This window comes from Elaeis guineensis, chromosome 8 (assembly GCF_000442705.2).
Source record: "Elaeis guineensis isolate ETL-2024a chromosome 8, EG11, whole genome shotgun sequence".
NCBI classification, from domain to species: Eukaryota; Viridiplantae; Streptophyta; class Magnoliopsida; order Arecales; family Arecaceae; genus Elaeis; species Elaeis guineensis.
This window is the reverse complement of record NC_026000.2, coordinates 130,372,454-130,392,944: the sequence shown is the minus strand read 5'-3', so window position 1 is coordinate 130,392,944 and position 20,491 is coordinate 130,372,454. Positions and strand designations below refer to the sequence as shown.

General features: G+C 33.5%; 1 protein-coding gene across 1 annotated transcript in view; it reads right to left on the bottom strand.

The window, feature by feature from the left end:
* LOC105035625 (alpha-humulene synthase) overlaps positions 1-3,358 on the bottom strand; it is a 165,480-nt gene extending 162,122 nt beyond the window's left edge. The window contains exon 1 of the mRNA XM_073242817.1: positions 3,184-3,358. Coding sequence (XP_073098918.1) covers positions 3,184-3,321 — 138 coding nt within the window. The 5' untranslated portion in view covers positions 3,322-3,358. The remainder of the gene's footprint in view (positions 1-3,183) is intronic.
* Between the last annotated feature and the right edge of the window lie 17,133 nt (positions 3,359-20,491).

Sequence of the window (20,491 nt, the reverse complement as noted above, 5' to 3'; positions counted from 1 at the left end):
AGAATGACAATAATATCTGGAAACTGCTTACTTGTGGATATGATTATAGCCATGCTGTCTCAGAAGTCGGAAGTGAAGGGCAACAGCATGCAAATCTTCACCCTCAATATGAGCATTATAGATTTGGCTTAGTATCTCATCTATCTCCTTTTCAAAGTGATATGCCACACCTAGGCGTTGAAGTGCATCAATTAATTCCATCTCTTGTAAGTGATCATTAGCATGTTTTAGCAAGTTCTTTACTTCCTCTTTTAGCTCTTCTATCCTTTTTTGAATACATGCCTCTGGCTTCTGCAAATTAATATAAATCAACATTATGAAAAGATAAATAATGTTATAGCATTGACGGATAGACTGTCTATGTACATTGGTCTTTGTCTGATCTCCCACATGCAGCTCTATTAGTAGGTAGTTTTCCTAATTCAAAATTATTCATCCAAATACAGATGCTTTTATCCATGGAAAAGAAAAAATATATTAGGAGTTCATTATTAGGATTATACAAATTTTTAAAAATCTGGGTTTTCTATATATATATTTTTTGTGTACCTTTCTTGAGAAATTTTGTCCAATTTGGTCCTTGATCATATCCAAAAGTCCATAAAATGTAATGTATTAGTTGAGATTGAGTGTTGAAAGTCACCATTTTTTGGGTAACAAATTTCTTTTCTATTTTACCTATTTTTCTTCTTACATGATTACATGTATTGTGTGGATAGGAGGCATGTTAATTGTGAGTCCAGGCATCCATCCATCTTTACATTATTGTTTTAGTCCTTTCTACATCATAATCAAATGGCTGTTTTTTTTGAATTATTAAATTTCTAAATTGGATCACACTAATCATCGATTGATAGTTTCTCTATAGATTCCCTATTTAAAGTGAAATATGTCCTTCCTTTTTAAATTACATAAATACATGTTTATTTTGAGAATTTAAAGTCACAGCTAAAGAGACATCTTTTCGAGTTGCACACTTTAGAATATGGACTCTTTCTCCCTCTCTAAGAGATGGGAGTAAATATATATCATTAAGGATCTTTGTATCATTTTTGGGGGTCCAGATAAAATATATAAAAAAATAACATAATTAATTGACTGTCAAATCCTTTGAGAATGTTCCAAATCCTGATCAATAGTTTTTCTTTTTTTGATAGAGTAGGAGAACTCTATTGAATATAAAATTCCTTCTTATGTGGTTCCATGTGAGATGATTAAAAATCTAGGTGATCATGGATCATGCATAGTTCACTTTATATATAGTATATTCTAGAAGCATTAAAGTAGGCAAGATAGCAAAAAATATATGCAAACACTTGACTCATCAAGTTTTATTTGTTGAAGGTGTCCATGGCTTGTTTTGACAAACAATTATAATAAAAGCATATAGTATTGAATTTGAGAAGAAGAATTTCAACAGGGGAAAGTGCTACTTGTGTTCTCGAAGCATTGACACTAAGCACCAAGCTTCTTGATAAAATGATTAGATAGGTATTGCAATTGATTTGTGTGTATGTGTATATCTATGTATCTATTGTACATATATGTATATACACTAAGAAACCAATCAAATTAAATACACATTTTTAAAAATAATAAAAAATTGAAGGAATTATTTTAAAATAAATTAATAAAAAATGAGTTCAAAGGAGTTGGGGGATAACAAAGATCAAAACATATGAATTAAAGAAAGAGCACTAATGTCCTTAGTCTATTTTCGACATTTTCAATAGAGTTCAATGGGCTGGAGCTGTAGATGAGAGATGGAAGGAAATTCTTTTCAAATGGGTCCAAGCTGGTTTAGGATGCATAGAAAAAACCATATTGATGAGGGATAAAGGAATAAAAATAAATTAAGATGCATGTAGATTATATGTCTAACCTCTTAATGTACCTATAAAGAGAGAACTAAGGGTACTCTAATAAGAAAACTTGAGAAATGTGACCTAAAATGGCTTTTATCATTTTTGTTTAGCATCATAGTGTGTATGTGTATATGTGTATGTATGCACATATAAATGCATAGATAAATGAAAAAGGGTTTGAATAGTAGTTAAAAAATGAATAGCCTTATCCATGCATGTCAATGCATTAAAAAAAGTCTAAAATTAAAAACAGCCACAAGTATTCAGTTTAGTAGTTCATAAACATTCTATTATCCTATCATTAGTTTTATTTATTTAGATCCACATACATGAAAATAAAAAATACATGCTTACTGCATAACATTCCTCAAATCATGCTAACCTTCTACTGCTTGCCAGTTTGCTATCCAATCAACAACTTGATTTGCTTCCAAACTGGCATGTACAAAGCTAATGGCTTCAAATTCTAGCTTTTGAAATGCCCTTTATAAGAGTCGAGATCCTCTATGGTGCTTGTTTTTTATCATAGAGTGTTGCACAACTCTCGGTATCCCATCATGTAGATAGATGACTATTTGGCATCTAGTAGGATGACCATATTTGGTACCTACTGCAATGTACTATATTTGATAGTCAACCATCTTTGTAATGAATGATGTGGTGACTATTGACAATCAGAACAACTTTGATAAGGGTATAAATATTATGAGAGATGTCCTCGCCTCAGCTCAGAACTTTCAGCTGGGGTGAGGCAATCACTTTCCATCATCACTCTATTTAGGCTGAATTTTCGAGCCATATAGAGACTTGTGAGAAACCATGCAAAGCTTCTTTACAAGGAGGAATGAGTGAAGAGAGAAGCGCCTTTTGCAAGTTAGAGTACCTATGAGATTAGTAAATGAAACAGTCAAGCTAAAAGCACCCAAGGATTCGAGTAGATAATTGGAAAAATTTATCTCCAGACCTTACATAAAAAAATTTAAATAGATATACCAAGATCCCACCACATATTCAATCTACAAATTCGTGGCATTGGACTTATCCAAGCCTATATGCACCTCATCTATCAGGGGAGGAATCTAACTCATAACGGTGGCACTCATGTTTTTGTTGGCCACTCTCATATATACTAATGTAATAAAACACTCAATTATCTATCTTTAATTTAAACTCTATATGACAACTCCACACAAAAAATTGCATCAATTGAAAAGCATCAATATATATGAGGTTGCCCAAAAAAATAAAAATTCTCCAATGCTTGTTTGTTAAGAGGTTTCGAGAAAAAAAATGTCTGTGTGGAGAAGAGAGAGATAACCTGAAGATTTGAAGGTAATAGATAATTCTCAATGAAATAATCACCCCAAACAGTAGAATGGTAGTCTGCAAAGAAGTGAATGGTTTCAACACTATCGCATGACACTGAAGAACAAGCCATAGAACCCTTAGCCTCCATCTTCCTCTAAAGAAAAGAATTTTAGGAAGTGAAGATCTCTGTTAAGGGTAACACTAAGGCAGGGTTATATATAATAGTTTTCCATGGCACCCACCATCTCCCATCAATGTTTCTCGAAATAAAAAAAGAGAGCCGTGTGCTAGATGCTAGACTATGAGGCATGATATGCGCGTGAAAGTAGAGCGCCACGGACATGCTAGGTGTGGGGTCATTTTTTTTTCCTTATGAAGGCCTGTGCATGGGTTTCGGTGCAATATTAATAGAATTTATTTTTATATGATTTAAACGTGCATGCACTAGAATTTCAAAGCAATCCAATGGTGATTGAATAAACTAAAATATTAGGATGCACATGCGTGATAATAACGGATGCACATAAGTCGAGTTGCTCATGAGCTACTCGAGTTAGATTTGAGCTCAAGCTCGAGTCGACTCGGCTACTATCAAACTCGTGTAGTTCGAATCGTATTTTTTCTTTTTCAAATCGAGATTGAGTAGCTAGATACTTAGCTTGAAGGCTTTCGAGCCTATTCAAATATATAAATATTTTAAATTATTATTTTTATTTTTAATATAGATACTACGGCAGCGGTTTGGCTGGGTAGCTAAATACTCAGCTTGATGGCTTTCGAGCCTATTCAAGTGTATAAATATTTTAAATTATTATTTTTATTTTTAATATAGATACTACAGTAGCGGTTGCCAAACCGCTGCCATAGCCTTTTATTGGTTAAAATGGCCAGTAGATAATGGACAGTGGCCGACCGACGGGAGGGGGGCGGGCGGTGGGTGGGCCCGCTGGGGCGGCGGCAAAAGAGAGCGGCGACGGCGATGAAGGCGATCGATGCCGACAGACGGTGGCAATAGCTGGCGGGCGGCGATAGGGCCCAGATAGAGAGAGAGAGATCATGAAATGCTCAAGCCTATGCTGTTGTTCGTTGACTACATAAACTATCACATACAAGTCATTCATTTCTTCCATAACCGATATGGGACTATCATAATCAACCATAAGTTGGACCTATAACAATAGTTACTGATAACCGTTGCCATAGACTGACCTATGGCAGTGATTATCGGTAATCGCTACTGTAGCTCAATCTATGGTAGCAGTTGGTGATAACTGCTACCATAGGTAGAGATATGGTAGCGGTTATACCTAACCACTGCCACAAGTATGATATGGTAGTGGTTAGTAAACCGCTGCCATAAACCTATAGCAGCGGTTATTATGCAACCGCTGCTATAGAGGTAAAATATATATTTTTTTATTTTTTTTGAATACGGTATAATTTTAAAATTTAAAGTTTATTTTCACCATTCATTATCTAAATAATTATCATTAGAGTATCATCACGAAAGACCACCTCGATCTAACAGCCCTAGATATGTCGATCCTTAAAATTTGATTTCGATGGCCATGAATAGCCGCATGATGATTTGATAGATAGAGACCACCAATAGATTCAAAAATTTGCAATGATGATCTTAATAATATTTGTATTACACTATCAAAATTTTACTTCAATCGACATCATTATCATGATCAATTTAGCACATGATGATTTAGACCGTTAAATAAAAAATGAGTGATGAAAAGGTCAAACGACGTCTGATTATAAGATGATTTTTTAGATAAATAATTTTTACTATTACTTTAATCATTTGATCATAAAATTCAAACCTCACGTATATGAACGATGTAAAACTATATATCGCTTGCTACTCCTTAAATTCCTTAAGTAATTATACTTGTACTTTTGTAAGATGTGCTCAAATAGATTCCAACATATACGTATAGTTTGAAGTTTATGATCACCACTGTATAAATGATTAAAATACTAATAAAAATCATTTATCCAAAAAATCACCTCAATTGGACGTCGATTGGCCTTGTGATCACCCATTTTTTATTTAATGGTCAAAATTATTCCATACTAAATTGATCATGCTAATGATGTTAGATTAAAATAAAATTTTGATAGTACATTATAAATATCATCGAGATTATCATCATAAATTTTTTGATCTATCGATAGTCTCTGTCTATCAGATCATCGTGCGATCGTTCGCGACCATTGAAAATGAATATTAATGATCGACTAAGCTAGGGCTATCGGATCGAGGTGATCTTTTGTAAGGATACTCTAACGATAATTATTTAGATAATGAATGGTGAAGATATACTTAAAATTTAATTTCACTATTATAGGTTCACGTAATCATCCAAAATTATTTGTAAGTATCGATTAAGTTTCTTTAAAACTCCAATTTGAGGGATAAAATAATATTTTTTCATAAAATCATTATCGCAACCATGTAGATCTCGAAAATTTATATGAAATCAAAAAAAAATTTGCTGAAATCCAATCTCTGGATCAAAAATTATGGAATGATGAAGCTTTTATCTACGACAGCGGTTATAGTAACCATTGCCGTAGGTCTGACTTACCACAGTAGTTATAAATAACCGTCACAATAGGTCAGACCTACGGTGGCGGTTATTCACAACCGCTACCATAGGTATATTTATAATGGCAGTTATCCATAATTGCTACCGTAGGTTATGCCTACTGTAACGGTTATAATAACCACTGTCATAGGTCTGACCTACGGCAGCGGCTATATATAACCGCTGTGGTAGGTAACCTGCTATAGGTTCAATCTATGGTAGCGGTTATAGTAACATGCTGTAGGTCCGATCTATGGTAGTGGTTATCTGTTATCCAATCGCTACCATATATCCTACCTACGGCAGCAGTTACAGTAACCGCTACAGTAGGTCCACCTACAGCAGCAGTTATCCGTAACCGTTGCCGTAGGTTATGCCTACCACAGTAATTACAAATAAACACTGTCATAGGTCTAACTTACGGCAGCGGTTGTGAATAATCACCGCTGTAGGTTCTATGGCAACAATTTAAGAACCACTGCCGTATAAGTGCTGCCATAGCCACATATCTTATGTTCGAATTTGAGCTCGATTACGACTAGATTGATATTCGAGTCAAGTTGAGTCGATCTCTAATATTGCTATTTTTTCATCTAGTCAAGCTCAATCTTAAGATATTAAGATTTGATCGATCTTGAGTTAAGTTTCAAGCCGCATATCTTAAATCAAGCCAAGCTTGAGCCTCATGCTATTCAACTTGATTTGGTTTGATTGCACCCCTATGGGTGATATAAACCAATTATTGGTTTTTGTTGAGGTTAAATTGGCATGTTTTCGTGCAACAGGAGAACCTCCCTCTACTTCCTTTTTCTCTTTTCTTTATCATGGTCTTAAAAATACTCTCTCTCTCTCTCTCTCTCTCTCTCTCTCTCTCTCTCTCTCGCACACAAAACTAGCTAATCAGATGAAATAGAGTTCTTTTGATGGAGCATTCTCTCGAGATAGGAAAAGGAGATGGGCACAGTTGGATTTCTGTTATCCCAAAAAAATTGCTTCCATTTTAACTCTACCATAACGTCTCCTTTGGAGGGTAAAAATGCTTACCTGAAAATTTGTGTTTTGCTGGATATTTTAACTCTACCTTAATGTCTCCTTTGGAGGATAAAAATACCTACTTGAAAATTTATATTTTTCTGAATATGTATTTTTTAAATAATATTTAGATAGAAAAATAGTCTACTCATATTCTTTTAGGCATTGAAAAAAAAGACTCTAAAATCTATTACTCATATTTTTTTACATTAATACTTTCCTGCATCACTTGCCAAGATCTATTCATATTTCTCATAATATCTATTATTATATAAATATTATTATATAATAATATATTATAATATATCAAATTATATTATATTATCATAATAATGTAGTATAGTATGATAGTAGAATAATGATATCTATATTATATATATTAAAATAGAGGTATCAATCTCTACCCACCATCTGTGTAATTATTTTCAAGCACCGTCCGCTATATTATGCCCACTCTATCCATAGCTTCCTTGTGACGATGGATTTTTAAGTGTGGCCGCACTAGATAGCCATAGGAGCTACAAAATTTTTGAAGTCAAATAGGAGAGAAATTATTGCATGCACCCGGTGCAAGTGAACCAGGACAAATCCTGAAGTACATGCATGGTGTATAGCATGCAATCGGGAATTGGTGAAATAGAAGGGGTAGCATGGCGTGTTATCCACTGTAGAATTTGATGCGGTTAAATTGCACCTAGTGCATACAATGTGGAGGCCAAATAAGAGGGTCCGATGGCATCAGATGTCACATCATTTTTGGAAAATAACAAGCATATATAGAGAGGAGAGAAAAGAGAGCAATTCCAACACCTTTTCGATGTCTTGCATGGCGGATGCATCCTACCATCCATTTGCTGGTCGCCGCCCTTCTAGCAATTTGATTCTCATCACCATCCCGTCACGTAACCCCCTTTGTATAACATAGAATTAAGTTGGAGTTTTTAAGGTAATGATTAGTCAATTAATTGATTAATTTCTGGTGGGATTTATAGATAAACATTGTGGTTGCATGATATATAAGTGGGGTCTCGCTAAAATTAATTAAGGATGGATCTTTCTTAAAAGGAACTCCCTATAATTACCATCTAATTGTTGAAGACCATTCATTGGCTGATGGGATTTCCCATCTTATAGACTGTTGATTAAATAATTGTAAGCCTCAGTATGATGATTGGGACTCATCTTCCTCATTGACTAATTGAGATTGAGAGAGATTTGGATGCAAATTCCTCACGATGATGATATAACCAAATCTTTATTTCAAAAAAAAAATATGATGAAAGAAGAATGAGTTCGATCGGGACTCATCTCCCTCCTCGACTGATCAATTTTGAGAGAAATTTGGATGCAAATAGAACTTCTAAACTTTAATTTTAGGTCTATTTATATCCATCCCAGGTTCCCTTCCTCTATCAGTTCCTGATTTTCCATCACTCAGCATCGTCGGATTCCATTTCCTTTTTTATTTTCCAGGCTTACTGTCACTATATTCGTTAGAAGTTAGGGCCAAATCTTGTTGGAAACAATGTATCTCTCTACCATTCTTAGTCCATAGACAATTAATTTCAGCCGGCAATCATTGAATTTTCTTGAAAAACTTAGTATCTAAAATTTCTCTATTTTTTATGATTTTATTGATCTTTTCCGACATCATCTTTGCCATCAATCACCAGATCGGAGTCCCTTGATCGCACCACCATAGTCTACTTTTCCATCCATGGGTGCCACCAACTGGGGACCTTCCCTTGCTTCGAAATAAGAGGGGTGATGGATCCACTGTTTCGAGAAAGAAGAGAGGAAGAAAAAAGAAGAAAGAAAAGGAAAGAAAAAAAGAAAAAGAGAAAAGAGAAAAAGAAAAAGAAGAAAAAAAAGAAAAGAAGGATTTCATAAGATTCTTGATTAATTACAAAGTATTTTTTTTTATAATATTAATTAATTACAAACTTTCACTTGCCTCTCATATTCAAAGAACTGACACCAGATATATAATACTCTGCAGATTAAAGATACCAATCTTAAGGGGAGGATCAAAGAAGAAGTAAAAGAAGAGATGAAAAAAAAGAGTTTCAAAGTTTAGATTTTTAAATTTTGTTTATAAAAGAAAAAATTTTTAAAGTTTAGATCTCTAAAATTTCAACACCGAAAAAAATATATTTTTTTAATTTCTAAAATTTAAATCTTTCATAAGCCATCAGTTAGAGGCACGCTCACCAACTAATTTCTGACAGTATCTCACAAGGCCACTGCCTTTGTAGAATCAAAACCGTCAATCTTCACGAGATTTGTCTGAAACTTATAATCCATGCTATACATAAAATATATTTTTTATTATTTTATTATTTTTAAAATATAAAAATAGATATGATAGAATAGATAAATAAAATAAAATATTTTTAAAAAAATTGCAACCTATGCATCGCACAGGGTTATAAGTATATTAGAATACAATATATAATATAATAAAAAAATATATATTATATTTTATTATATTATTATATGTTATAGTACATACAATATTATATAATACAATACAATATAATGTATAGTATAATGTATATTATGCAATATTGTTATGTATTACAATATATTATATTATATTATATTATGTTATTATTATAAGGTTAGGGTTATATTAGGAATAAAATAAAAAAAATATTTTTTCGATCGATGGAAAATGGCTTATCCACCTCCTAGGTGGGTTAGACTTTACCCCTATATTTTGGGTAGATGCTATGGCAAAATAACTTATTCTTTTAAAGAAGCATAAGATTATAGGTAAGTTTGATCAATGGAAAAGTTGACCAACTCTTTATCATGATATTTATCTACCGAGGAACGATCCATAAATTTAAATTTTAGTAGCAATCTAATCTAGAAAGTTAGGAAACTAGGCTATTTTTTTTAGACGGGAGAGAGATAATCATGTATTACTTGTCTGATCAGTGGATGCTATGAATTACTTGGTTTAGTACTTTTTCCATAAATGGATACTAAAGGATCAGCTGGGCTTAGGCGAGGAGTATCAGCCACCATGTGTTACAAGGATGGATCCAAATTCAAAAATAAAATGAAATCAGGTGCACAGAGTCCATCAAAAAAGAATAACAGACAATTTAATATAAGTGGAGAAATGGAAAATGCATGTGGATGAACAATGTGAAATGCATGTGGACGAATGGGAAATAATCGGAAATGCATGCGTACGTATCTTTTATTTTTTTAATTGAACAAAGGCGGAGAACAAAAATGGAAATGTTTGGGCCCACACAATCACCTGGAAGATGCCTTTTGTCCTAAGAAAAACCCGTTGTCATACTAAAGTGATACGTATTTTTTTAAGATACTAGATTCTCACACATAATATAGAGGTGCTATGTAGTGCTTCATGCTAAAAGTATTGTAGTTGCTGGTGAGGAGCCTCAATCACCACGTTGGGCCATGTATTACTAGAATTTGTGATTGTGGGTTGGCTTTTCTTTCTTTCATTAGTCCATTACCAGAAAAACAGAATTCTGACCATATTTTCCAAAATTATTTTCTTTACACTTCCCTAATTAAGAAAAAAAACAGCAAAGGGAAAAATACTAGTGGTAATTTCATAAACTGAAATTTTGAGGTATAATCATATTTAAGAAAATGCAAAAAGAGCTGAGCCATCTCGATGGACACTTGCGCTGGGGAGATCAGATCTCTATCAGGGCACTTTCTTATCAATTCTGCTCCTCTATAATAAAAACAATGGTTCCCTTTCTAATAGCTACATGTACCTTACAGTCCGTTGAAGAACAAATTGTTCTTCAGGAATGTCATGGTGAATCCCTCATCTTTGCTCGCATTTATGATTTGTTATGGCCCATTGCTTAGTAGCTTATGTTGGTATAATCATAGAGAACTGGTAATCTTGACTGGCATGTATGCAAGGTTAATGTGCAATTCCAAAGAACAATCCACAATATTATTGATAAAGTGGTCACCATAGTCAAGATGATTAAATAATAAAATCATACAACTTTATTGAGACTTAACTCGCACCGCAACAAGTGCTTTAGAGGATTATGCATGTAAGTACAAAGAATAGATATGGAAACAGAGCACTTATTCCCCTTCACACAAGATAGACCAAACAATAGGAAAATCCAAATCTATAATGTTGTAGATAGGTAACCTATAGGAAGGCTGGTCTATAATATGACATAAAGGATCATTGCCTTCTCAGAAGGCAATGGGCTTGACGAGTGGTGATGTGATATTATCTTTTATTGTAGTCGAAGAGTGCATATATGAATCAGACTTCCTATATAGGGCTTCTATCATTCGTGCAAGGTTGATGATTCACGTGATCAAAGAAATTGGCATGGCAATCATATTCAGACACTTGTGGTTCAGAATTTTCCATTCTTCTTCAACCATTCCTAGTAGCTTCTCACATGCCTCCTGCATGGGATTGTCGTCCTCTTTAACGTAGCACTGCACTGCCGATGAAACATGCTTCCTCTCTTGTTCAAACTCAAGTATTTAGAAAAGAAAGTATAATTAAAGTAATTATACAAAAAAGCCTAGAAATTCATGAATAGAAAAACGCAAGTTTGAGTAAGTTCACTTAGAAATTAAACAGGCAAACCAAGACCAACACCTTGGGGCATGGCTTGTAAATAAGACATGTTGTAGCCGTCTTGAATTAGCTTGCAAAAGTTGCTGCCTGATGTTTGTCATATATGGAATAAAAATTTACAGAGTTTTTGACCATTTTTGACCATTTAGTATATATTAAATACTTTAATTTTTATGATTTCTTATTTAAAATTTTGACCCTTTTCTGACCATTGGAGGAGAGTTATTGTATGATTTTATTTGAATGGTAATAGATCTTAATGAACTTAAGAAGCGGCTACAGATGCAGATGGTGAGTACCATCTGCTTGTATCTGATGGATGAGATGGTGATCTATGTTCTTGGTGAGACTTTTCCAACGGTACTATAATCAAAGCTTGAGGAGTTGACATGGTAAAGTTCCTCACTAATACTCTCTTCCTCTAAAGACAGTTCTACCAACTACGGATGGACGAGGGACAGAGCATACAGAAGCATCTCCGTCACTTCTAAAAGATTCTCACTGATCTTCTCAATGTAGATAAGAAGGTTGAGGAGAAGACTAGGGCATTGATCTTGCTAGCGTCGCTTCCTCCTTCGTATGAGTCCTTGGTGACTACTCTTCTAGTGGAAAAGAACACCATCAAGATAGACGAGGTCACCATGGTGATTCTTCAGAATGAGGTTCTCAAGCAGGAGAACCAGGCTTCGAGCTCATATGGAGGTAGCTCAGATTTGGTGGTTTCTGGAGGAGTAGATTGCAACAGACGGAGCGATAGAGGATCGCAAGGAGAATGATCCAGATCCAAGATAAGGGATCCCAGCAAGTTCAAGTGCTACCGATGTGATGAGTTGGGTCATCGTATCAGAAATTGCCCTCAACTCAAAGATCAGACAAGGACTACTACAGCGACAACTAATAGTGAGTCAGAAGATGATGTCTTAGTGATATCTGATAAGGTCTCTACTTTTTCTCCGTAGTGGATCTTAGATTCTATATGCACCCATCATGTTTATTGCAGGAAGGAGATATTTGACTCCCTGAAGAGTAGTGAGGGCATTATTCATCTATCAGATGGATCGAACGGTACGATCAGAGGCATCAAGATGGTCAGCTGGAGGATGCATAATGGTGCTGTGAGAAGATTGGACGAGATCCGATACATACCTAATTTCGGATGGAATCTTATCTCACTGAGCAGACTGGATTCAAGCAACTATAGGTGGATAGCTAGTGATGGAATCTTGAAGGTTATACACGATGATAGGATTATTCTAGAGGAGAAGAAGAGGATGAGAGAACATTACTACTAGACAGGGAGCTCAGTACGAGGTAGAGCTTCAAGAGCCAAGGAGAGCCCAGAATGAGGTGGAGCTCAAGGTGGAGGTGGATCGGGCATGAGATGCGAGACTCAGGAGGACGAGAGTTGACATCACAGAGTAAAATTCCTATTGCTACAGGAGACTTCTCCGAAATAATTTTTGGTCAGAGTGAATACAGCCATGATGGAGGTGGGATCAAGCGGTCTGGCTCGACTCCCATATTTGCCCATCCATGAGACAGCAGGCATGTCCTAGGATGTGGGGGCGAGACGGATCACAAGCTCTCAAAGACAGATGGAGACTAAATATCGAGTCGAGATAGAAATTGTTGAGAAAAATACCTCGAGATTCGATCCATAATAAGCCTAGAACAAGGTTCAAAACGATGAATGAAATCCAACGAGCCCAAGAATAGCCCAAACAAAGTCCAGACGGAGAAGATACATGTGAGAGAAGGTCGAAAACAGATGGTATGACCCACGGACCGTCGGATGGGCTCACAAGCCGATGCAGACCGATGGCGATGCTGGCTAGGCTCGACGGCAATGCTGGCATTAGGCCAACAGCGTGCTGGGCTGGCCTAGGCACGCACGCAGCCCCTGCATGTGAGCGCCAGGCCTGCTTGCGATCGCAGTCCACCGTAGACCATGCACTATGTCACGGCTCGCAGGCCATGCGTGGACTGGAGTGCGATCCAATGGCCATCGCTTGCACCAGTGAGATCTGACGATAGGAATCTTTGCATGATCAGATGAGTCAGATGCACGCCTGTGAGGATTCGATGGCTGCAATTTTGGCGCGATCTGATGACTCTGGAGCAAGCTGATCGTAGATCAGACGGCCATGGTGAAATCCCAGGTTGATCAAGATCCTGAGGATGCCGATTACACAATCAGATGGCTTTGATTCGAGCCAGTCACGATCGAACGGTTCAAAAAGATTTTAGGATTTGATTTGAATCCGATATCCTAGTCAAACACTGTTTTGGTGATTCTAGTGCCTATATATCTCCGATTGACGAGCCATTTATTGTGTCGGATAGCTGGTGATGTCCAGATCGTGTAGAGATAAGAGAGGTTTCAGAGAGTTTTTGTAAGGATTTTGGAGCATCTTATTGAGAAATCTTTGTACAAAAATTGAGTGGTGAGTTTCTCTTGTATTTATTTAATTTTTTTCTCTCGTAGTGAAGCTTGCATGCCACGTGAAGATAGGCTTGAGGCCAATCCACTTTATTTTGATTTATTTGTAATATTTTTCTCTCTCTTTCTTTTTTCTTCCTTTCTCAACAAATGATATTAGAGTACAGTAGTTTAATATGACGATGACATGCTAGCTTTCATGACGAATTTGCTAGGCATGGCATGTAGCAAGCATTGCCATGATTCATTGTTGGTGGCTGATAGGGCAGTTGCGTGCACTATGTATAGATCTGATTATTAAATAATTTTAGTTTAAATCTCATGAATTGGAAGGGAAGCATGAGGTGGAGCTTATCACGTCAATATATTTTTTAATTTTTTTAATTTGAGATGTTAGGTATGCTATACGAGTTGCACGTGCATCAACCTAATTGTTATTTTTTTTTATAGGCCGACCGGTGCATCCATCACATTACAGGAAAATCTCAGCATCATGAGCTACAATACAAGCATGCGGGGGTCATATTTTGTGTTTATGTATTATAATACGTGAAATTGACAATTTTTGCAATAGATATTCCAACATCATGGGCCATCAGTTATTTGTATATATGCTCAATTATGTGTTGCATTAGGAATCTTACACGTGAATCATCAATTATATATTTTAAATTTAATATATATTTTCCAAACTATATTCACTTATTGTCATATCACCAAAAGAAGGGGGACGAGTGGGACCTCATTTTGATAAAAAATCTATAAACGTGTCCTTTCCTCTAATTTAGCATAATGGAATTTTGCTGAAAGCCAATGGACTTGAAGAAGGGTCCAAGGAAGCTTGGGAAGGGAGGACCAAGGCTGTCGGGAACCGGGGACCAAGGTTGTTGATGTTTCAACAACCCCACTCTTCTATACGAATGCTTTACCGAATTAATTTTAAAAAAAAAATTATTTATAAAAATAATTTAATTTTTAATTTATTTATCATATTGATGTAAAAAAGATAAAACGTTATTTTGTCACCCCCTATTTTTTACGTAGACGGTACCAAAAAAAATAAAATAAAATCATCAAAACAAATAATATTTTTTAAAACGTCATTTGGAATGGCGATTTTAAATTTTTTTTTAAAAAAAAGATAAAAAATAAAAAAAATAAAAATAAAAATTTTAAATTAATAAAAAAATAAAAATTATAATTTTGATAAAAATAAAAATTATCATTTCAAATTAGTATCCCCAATTCAAATTATCTTTTAAAAAAAATATCTGAAAAAAATTGTTGTAAAAAAAAATTTAAAAATACCATAAAAAAAGAAATGAAAAGAAATAGAAATTATAATTCTAAAGTTTAAGAAAATAAAAATTTTAATTTTAATTCAAATAAAAATCATTATTTCAAATTACAATCTCCTTTTCAAATTAATTTTTTTAAAAAATATCATAAAAAGAAATGAGAAAAAAATAAAAATTACAAATTTGAATAAATTTTAAAAAATAAAAATTTTAATTTTAATTCAAATAAAAAAGATAATTTTAAATTATTTTGTCCATTTAAAATTAATTTTTTTTAAAAAATATCTCAAAAAAATCTTAAAAAATTAAAAAAATAAAAAATAACATAAAAAAGAAAAAATGAGAAAAAAATAAAAACTATAATTTTAAATTTAAAAAAATAAAAATTTTAATTTTAATTCAAATAAAAAACATCATTTCAAATTACTTTCCCCATTTTAAATTAATTTTTTTAAAAGAATATATCAAAAAAATAAAAAATTAAAAAAAGTGACTTAAAAAGTAAAAAATTTTAAAAATATATGAAAAAAATAAAAATTATAATTTTTAATTTAAAAAATAAAATTTTTAATTTTAATTAAAATAAAAAATACCATTTCAAATTACGTTCCCCATTTCAAAATTATTTTTTTAAAAAAATATTCCAAACAAAGAAAAAAATGAGAAAAAAATGAGAAAAAAATAAAAAATTATAAATTTAAATTTTGAAAAATAAAAATTCTAATTTTAATTCAAATAAAAAAGATAATTTAAAATTATTTTCTCCATTTAAAATTAATTTTTTAAAAAAATATACCAAAGAAAATCTTAAAAAATTAAGAAAATAAAATATACCATAAAAAAAGAAAAAAATGAGAAAGAAATGAGAAAAAAATAAAAGTTATAATTTTTAATTTAAAAAAATAAAAATTTTAATTTTAATTCAAATAAAAAATATCATTTTAAATTACTTTCCCCATTTAAAATTATTTTTTTAAAAAAATATGTCAAAAAAATAAAAAAATAAAAAATGCCATAAAGAAGTAAAAAATTTAAAAAAATGAGAAAAAAATAAAAATTATAATTTTAAATTTTAAAAAATAAAATTTTTAATTTTAATTAAAATTAAAAATATCATTTAAATTACTTTCCCCATTTCAAATTATTTTTTTTAAAAAATATTTCAAACAAAGAAAAAAAATGAGAAAAAAATAAAAATTATAATTTTAAATTTTGAAAAATAAAAATTCAAATATTATTTCAAATAAAAACATAATTTCAAATTATTTTTCCCATTTAAAATTAATTTTTTTAAAAAAATATCCCAAAAAATCTTAAAAAAATAAAAAAATAAAAAATATCATAAAAAAATAAGAAAAAAATGAGAAAAAAAATAAAAATTATAATTTTGAATTAAAAAGATAAAAATTCTAATTTTAATTCAAATAAGTAATATCATTTCAAATTACTTTCTCCATTTCAAATTAATTAATTTTTTTTTCTATACCGCATCGTACGTAGCTGTTCGTGTCCGTACCAGATCGAGATATACCAGTACGATTTGATTCATTTCATAATTAAATTATTTGATATATTATTATTATTTACGTTATAATTTTTATAGTCCTTTTAGCATAACTTTTTCTCTCCTAATATTCTGAGACACATTAGAGTATGTGTATTCATATCCACAAAACATAATATCCGATCACTTAAAATTAAATAATATAAAATAAAATCAATAATTACTAATATTAAATAGAATAAAAATGTCAAGTGTATAAAAAATAGTATAATAAAAGTTTCAAAAGTACCAAGTATAAATCTAAAAAAGACTAAGTCCCACAAGGACGTCGTGGTGCCCGTGATCGCTTGGACCTTCTCAGGAAGGTCCTTAACGGTTGCTCCTGCTCCTGCTATGATGGCTCCTCCCCTATATCAGTGGAGGAGGTCTGCTGGTCATGCTGCTCAGGAATAACTGATGCTATCAGATCATCTACGGCCTGAGTGACCCGCTCAATCCTCTCATCTGGATACACGGATGGGCCTAAAAAAAAAGTATCATACTCATGTAGCCAACTGGTACCCGATGATATCATCTAGGGGATGTAGGAAGAAGAAGGCGCTGCCATCTGCGGATCAAAAGGTGGTGGCATCTGAGCAGCATCTAGTGATGACATCTGTGGAATATGCGGTGATGGCATATGTGGAACATATGATGACGGCATATATCTCATATCTGGCGCATTGGTTGCTCCATGCCAAGGTGCATAGCTAAATGGATCAACACCAATCGCCATCAATGTTCTGAAACTTGTTCTCTCTATCTCACGCAGTATCCGAATCCATTCGTCCTCATCAGTCGTAGATAAAGTACGATGAGCGTCTAACACAAGATCCGACATAGAATCAGTCTATAAAATAAAAATAAAATAGTCAATATACTGTAAAATATAAAATAAAAATACAATACAAACAACATAAACTAATTTTCGTAGTCTTACCAAAAGACGCACAGTAGAACTCTCGCCCTCGTATCCAAGAAATGCATACCGAGGCTGTCCAATGACTTGCATTGTAATGCCAAAAAATCAAGCCATGTAGTTCTCGGTATATGAACGGCCTCTCAAAATGAGATCACCATGAATAATGTGATCTCGACGTGCATTCCAAATATCGATGTACTCTGCATGTCTGATATACCAGTCAATACGAGCTCTCTCTCGTCGCTCAATACGATGAAGTCCCTGGCTGGTATCAAACTGCGCTGAGATATCCTGATCTGACCAAACTGCCATAGGACACGATCGAAAAGATGCCACTCTACCACATCAAAAAAAATAAGTGGCACCCTAGCAGTCCATGTATCATGTCCAACTGTATACATTTGCGGCAATATAGCCAATATCTCATCTGTATATGGCTCCCACAAAAATTGATAGAGTTAAAATAAAAAAAAATTAGTAAGCTAAAATTTTAATAGATTATGAATATTGTAAAATGATATTTATAAAAAATTTAAAATTTATCCATCTATATATATCAACTAATGTATCCAACTGGCACCTATAAACCCATGCCACTCTCGTCGATATCTGATGAACGTTGAATGCAACGTTCCATCTGTTTCACAATCTACTCATGTTAAATAAATTTTATCAGATTTAAAACAGTAAGTTTCAAATTAAAAAAATAATATTTTTATACCTATATCTCAATGGTCCGTCTAGTCTGAATGGAACATCAGGATCATACTACTCTGATGGCATCTCAAGCAACTGTCATTGTAATGGACTGATAGTCGATATACGCTCCCATATCCAAATCTGCAAATTTTAAAAAAATAATACATGATATACCCAATGTGAAATATAATTGAATATTAAAAATAAAAATTTTTAATTCATATACCTGTAATAATACAAGATAACCATCAATCTCGCTCTGATCAGCATAAAAACCCCCGACACATAGCTCTGTACAAGCAAGCTAGTACTGCACTGCCCCAACTGAGTCTACGAGCAAAGTCTAAATCCTCTAATAATGGCAAAAATATCAACTTCATCTTATTCGATGAAGTATCGGATAACAAGACACCACCTAACAACCGCAGCACCTGACCTCTAACATACTGTTGCACCATCTCCTCTGGTGCATCATCCGCAATATGAAAATATCGATAACGATCATCCAAACACTCAATCTTGAGTCGTGAATGATCGAAAAAGTGTGCGTCGGGCTCAAACCTTAGCAATCGCAAGCACAAAGCCTACCACTCTGGAATGGTAAGCGTGGGATCAACTCCGATAACTGGATCGCCATCAACTGGTAGTCTAGTAAGGATGCTGACATCCTATAAAGTGATAGTCACCTCATCAAATGGAAGATGAAATGTGTGTGTCTCTGGAAGCCATCTCTCAAGCAAAGCAGTAATAAGACCAATGTCCATCTGTATACGACCAATCCGATATACTCTATAAAATTCAAGATATCGTAAATAATCCAGCACTCTATGTGGGATGTCCTCTGTCCTCCAGAAGTCAGCGTCGGATCATCGTAGACGAAGGTGTCTGGGCTCCTGTAATAAAATATAATAATTAGACAATATATATGACTTTTCAAAAAAAAATTTAAATAGTAAATAGGATTGGAATGCTTACGCCGCTATCTAAAATAGTCTGTGATCGATGGTGCTCCTGCAATGTAAGAATACTGCTGTCTCGAGGATTGAGATACCGCAGATGGTAAGCCATAATATGCTAATGAATCTAAAATAATGATATTATCACAAGTATATTAAAAAATAAAAAATATGATAGCCATTCATATTATGAGAAATATATTTTAAACACAATATTGTCACATAATACAACTTAAACACAAAATTCAGTTCATCTCTGAATATTAAATACGTATATTCAAATACAATCTCACAGAAATACATAAAATATTGACAAAAATACATCTTCAGAGCCTTTTATTTCTTCCACTGCTTGAAGTTGAAGTGTGTTAAAGTATCCTAGGACAGCGATGGTGGTCATGATCCTGTTCCTTACAAATGCCACAGTGGTCCTTACTTCTTATTTGCCTATCATCCATCTCATTTCGTAATCTTGTTGACTTTGATCTACCTTTCTGCTTGGGTCTCAAATGATGATGATCAGGAATACATTTGAACATACGTGTATGCATCCAATAATCTTCATGTGGTAATGGATTAAAGTTACCGCTCCAAGCATTCATATATGCTATAATTGTATATGCATCATCCACAAAATCACTAAAATATACAGTAATTTCTTGACACAGCTAAAATATGTGAACATGGATATTTGTACATGCTCCATTTTTCACAAGGATATTTTCTTTCAGCTAAAGTAACAGTATGAAAATTTTCTCCATCTCGTAACCCTGCGCTTGCTCTCCTCGTAAGCACTTCATATATGCCTCTTTGAAGGTTGAATGTTGTTACTCGGTGCTGGTTAGCTTTAACTTGATCTTCAGCAATCTTAATTATATCATGAGGAGTAAAAAGATTATCTGGATTCTCCTCTATATATCTCAAGGCTTGGGTATATCTCGTATTGAAGTATTTTACAAGATGATAAAATATCATTTGAACACAAGCTGTAATTGGCATATTTCTAGCTCCTCGTAAAACACTGTTAAAAATCTTCGATAAATTTGTAGTTAAGACACCATAGCATAGGCCATCATCATGTGCCAACATCCACTTCTCCTTTTCTATCTCTGACAACCAGCTCCAAACCTCTTCATTCACTATTCTGATTCTACCCATGATAAAGTTGAACTTGCAAACTTGATGAGTGCTTCCTGCTTGCCATACTGCTCTTTTC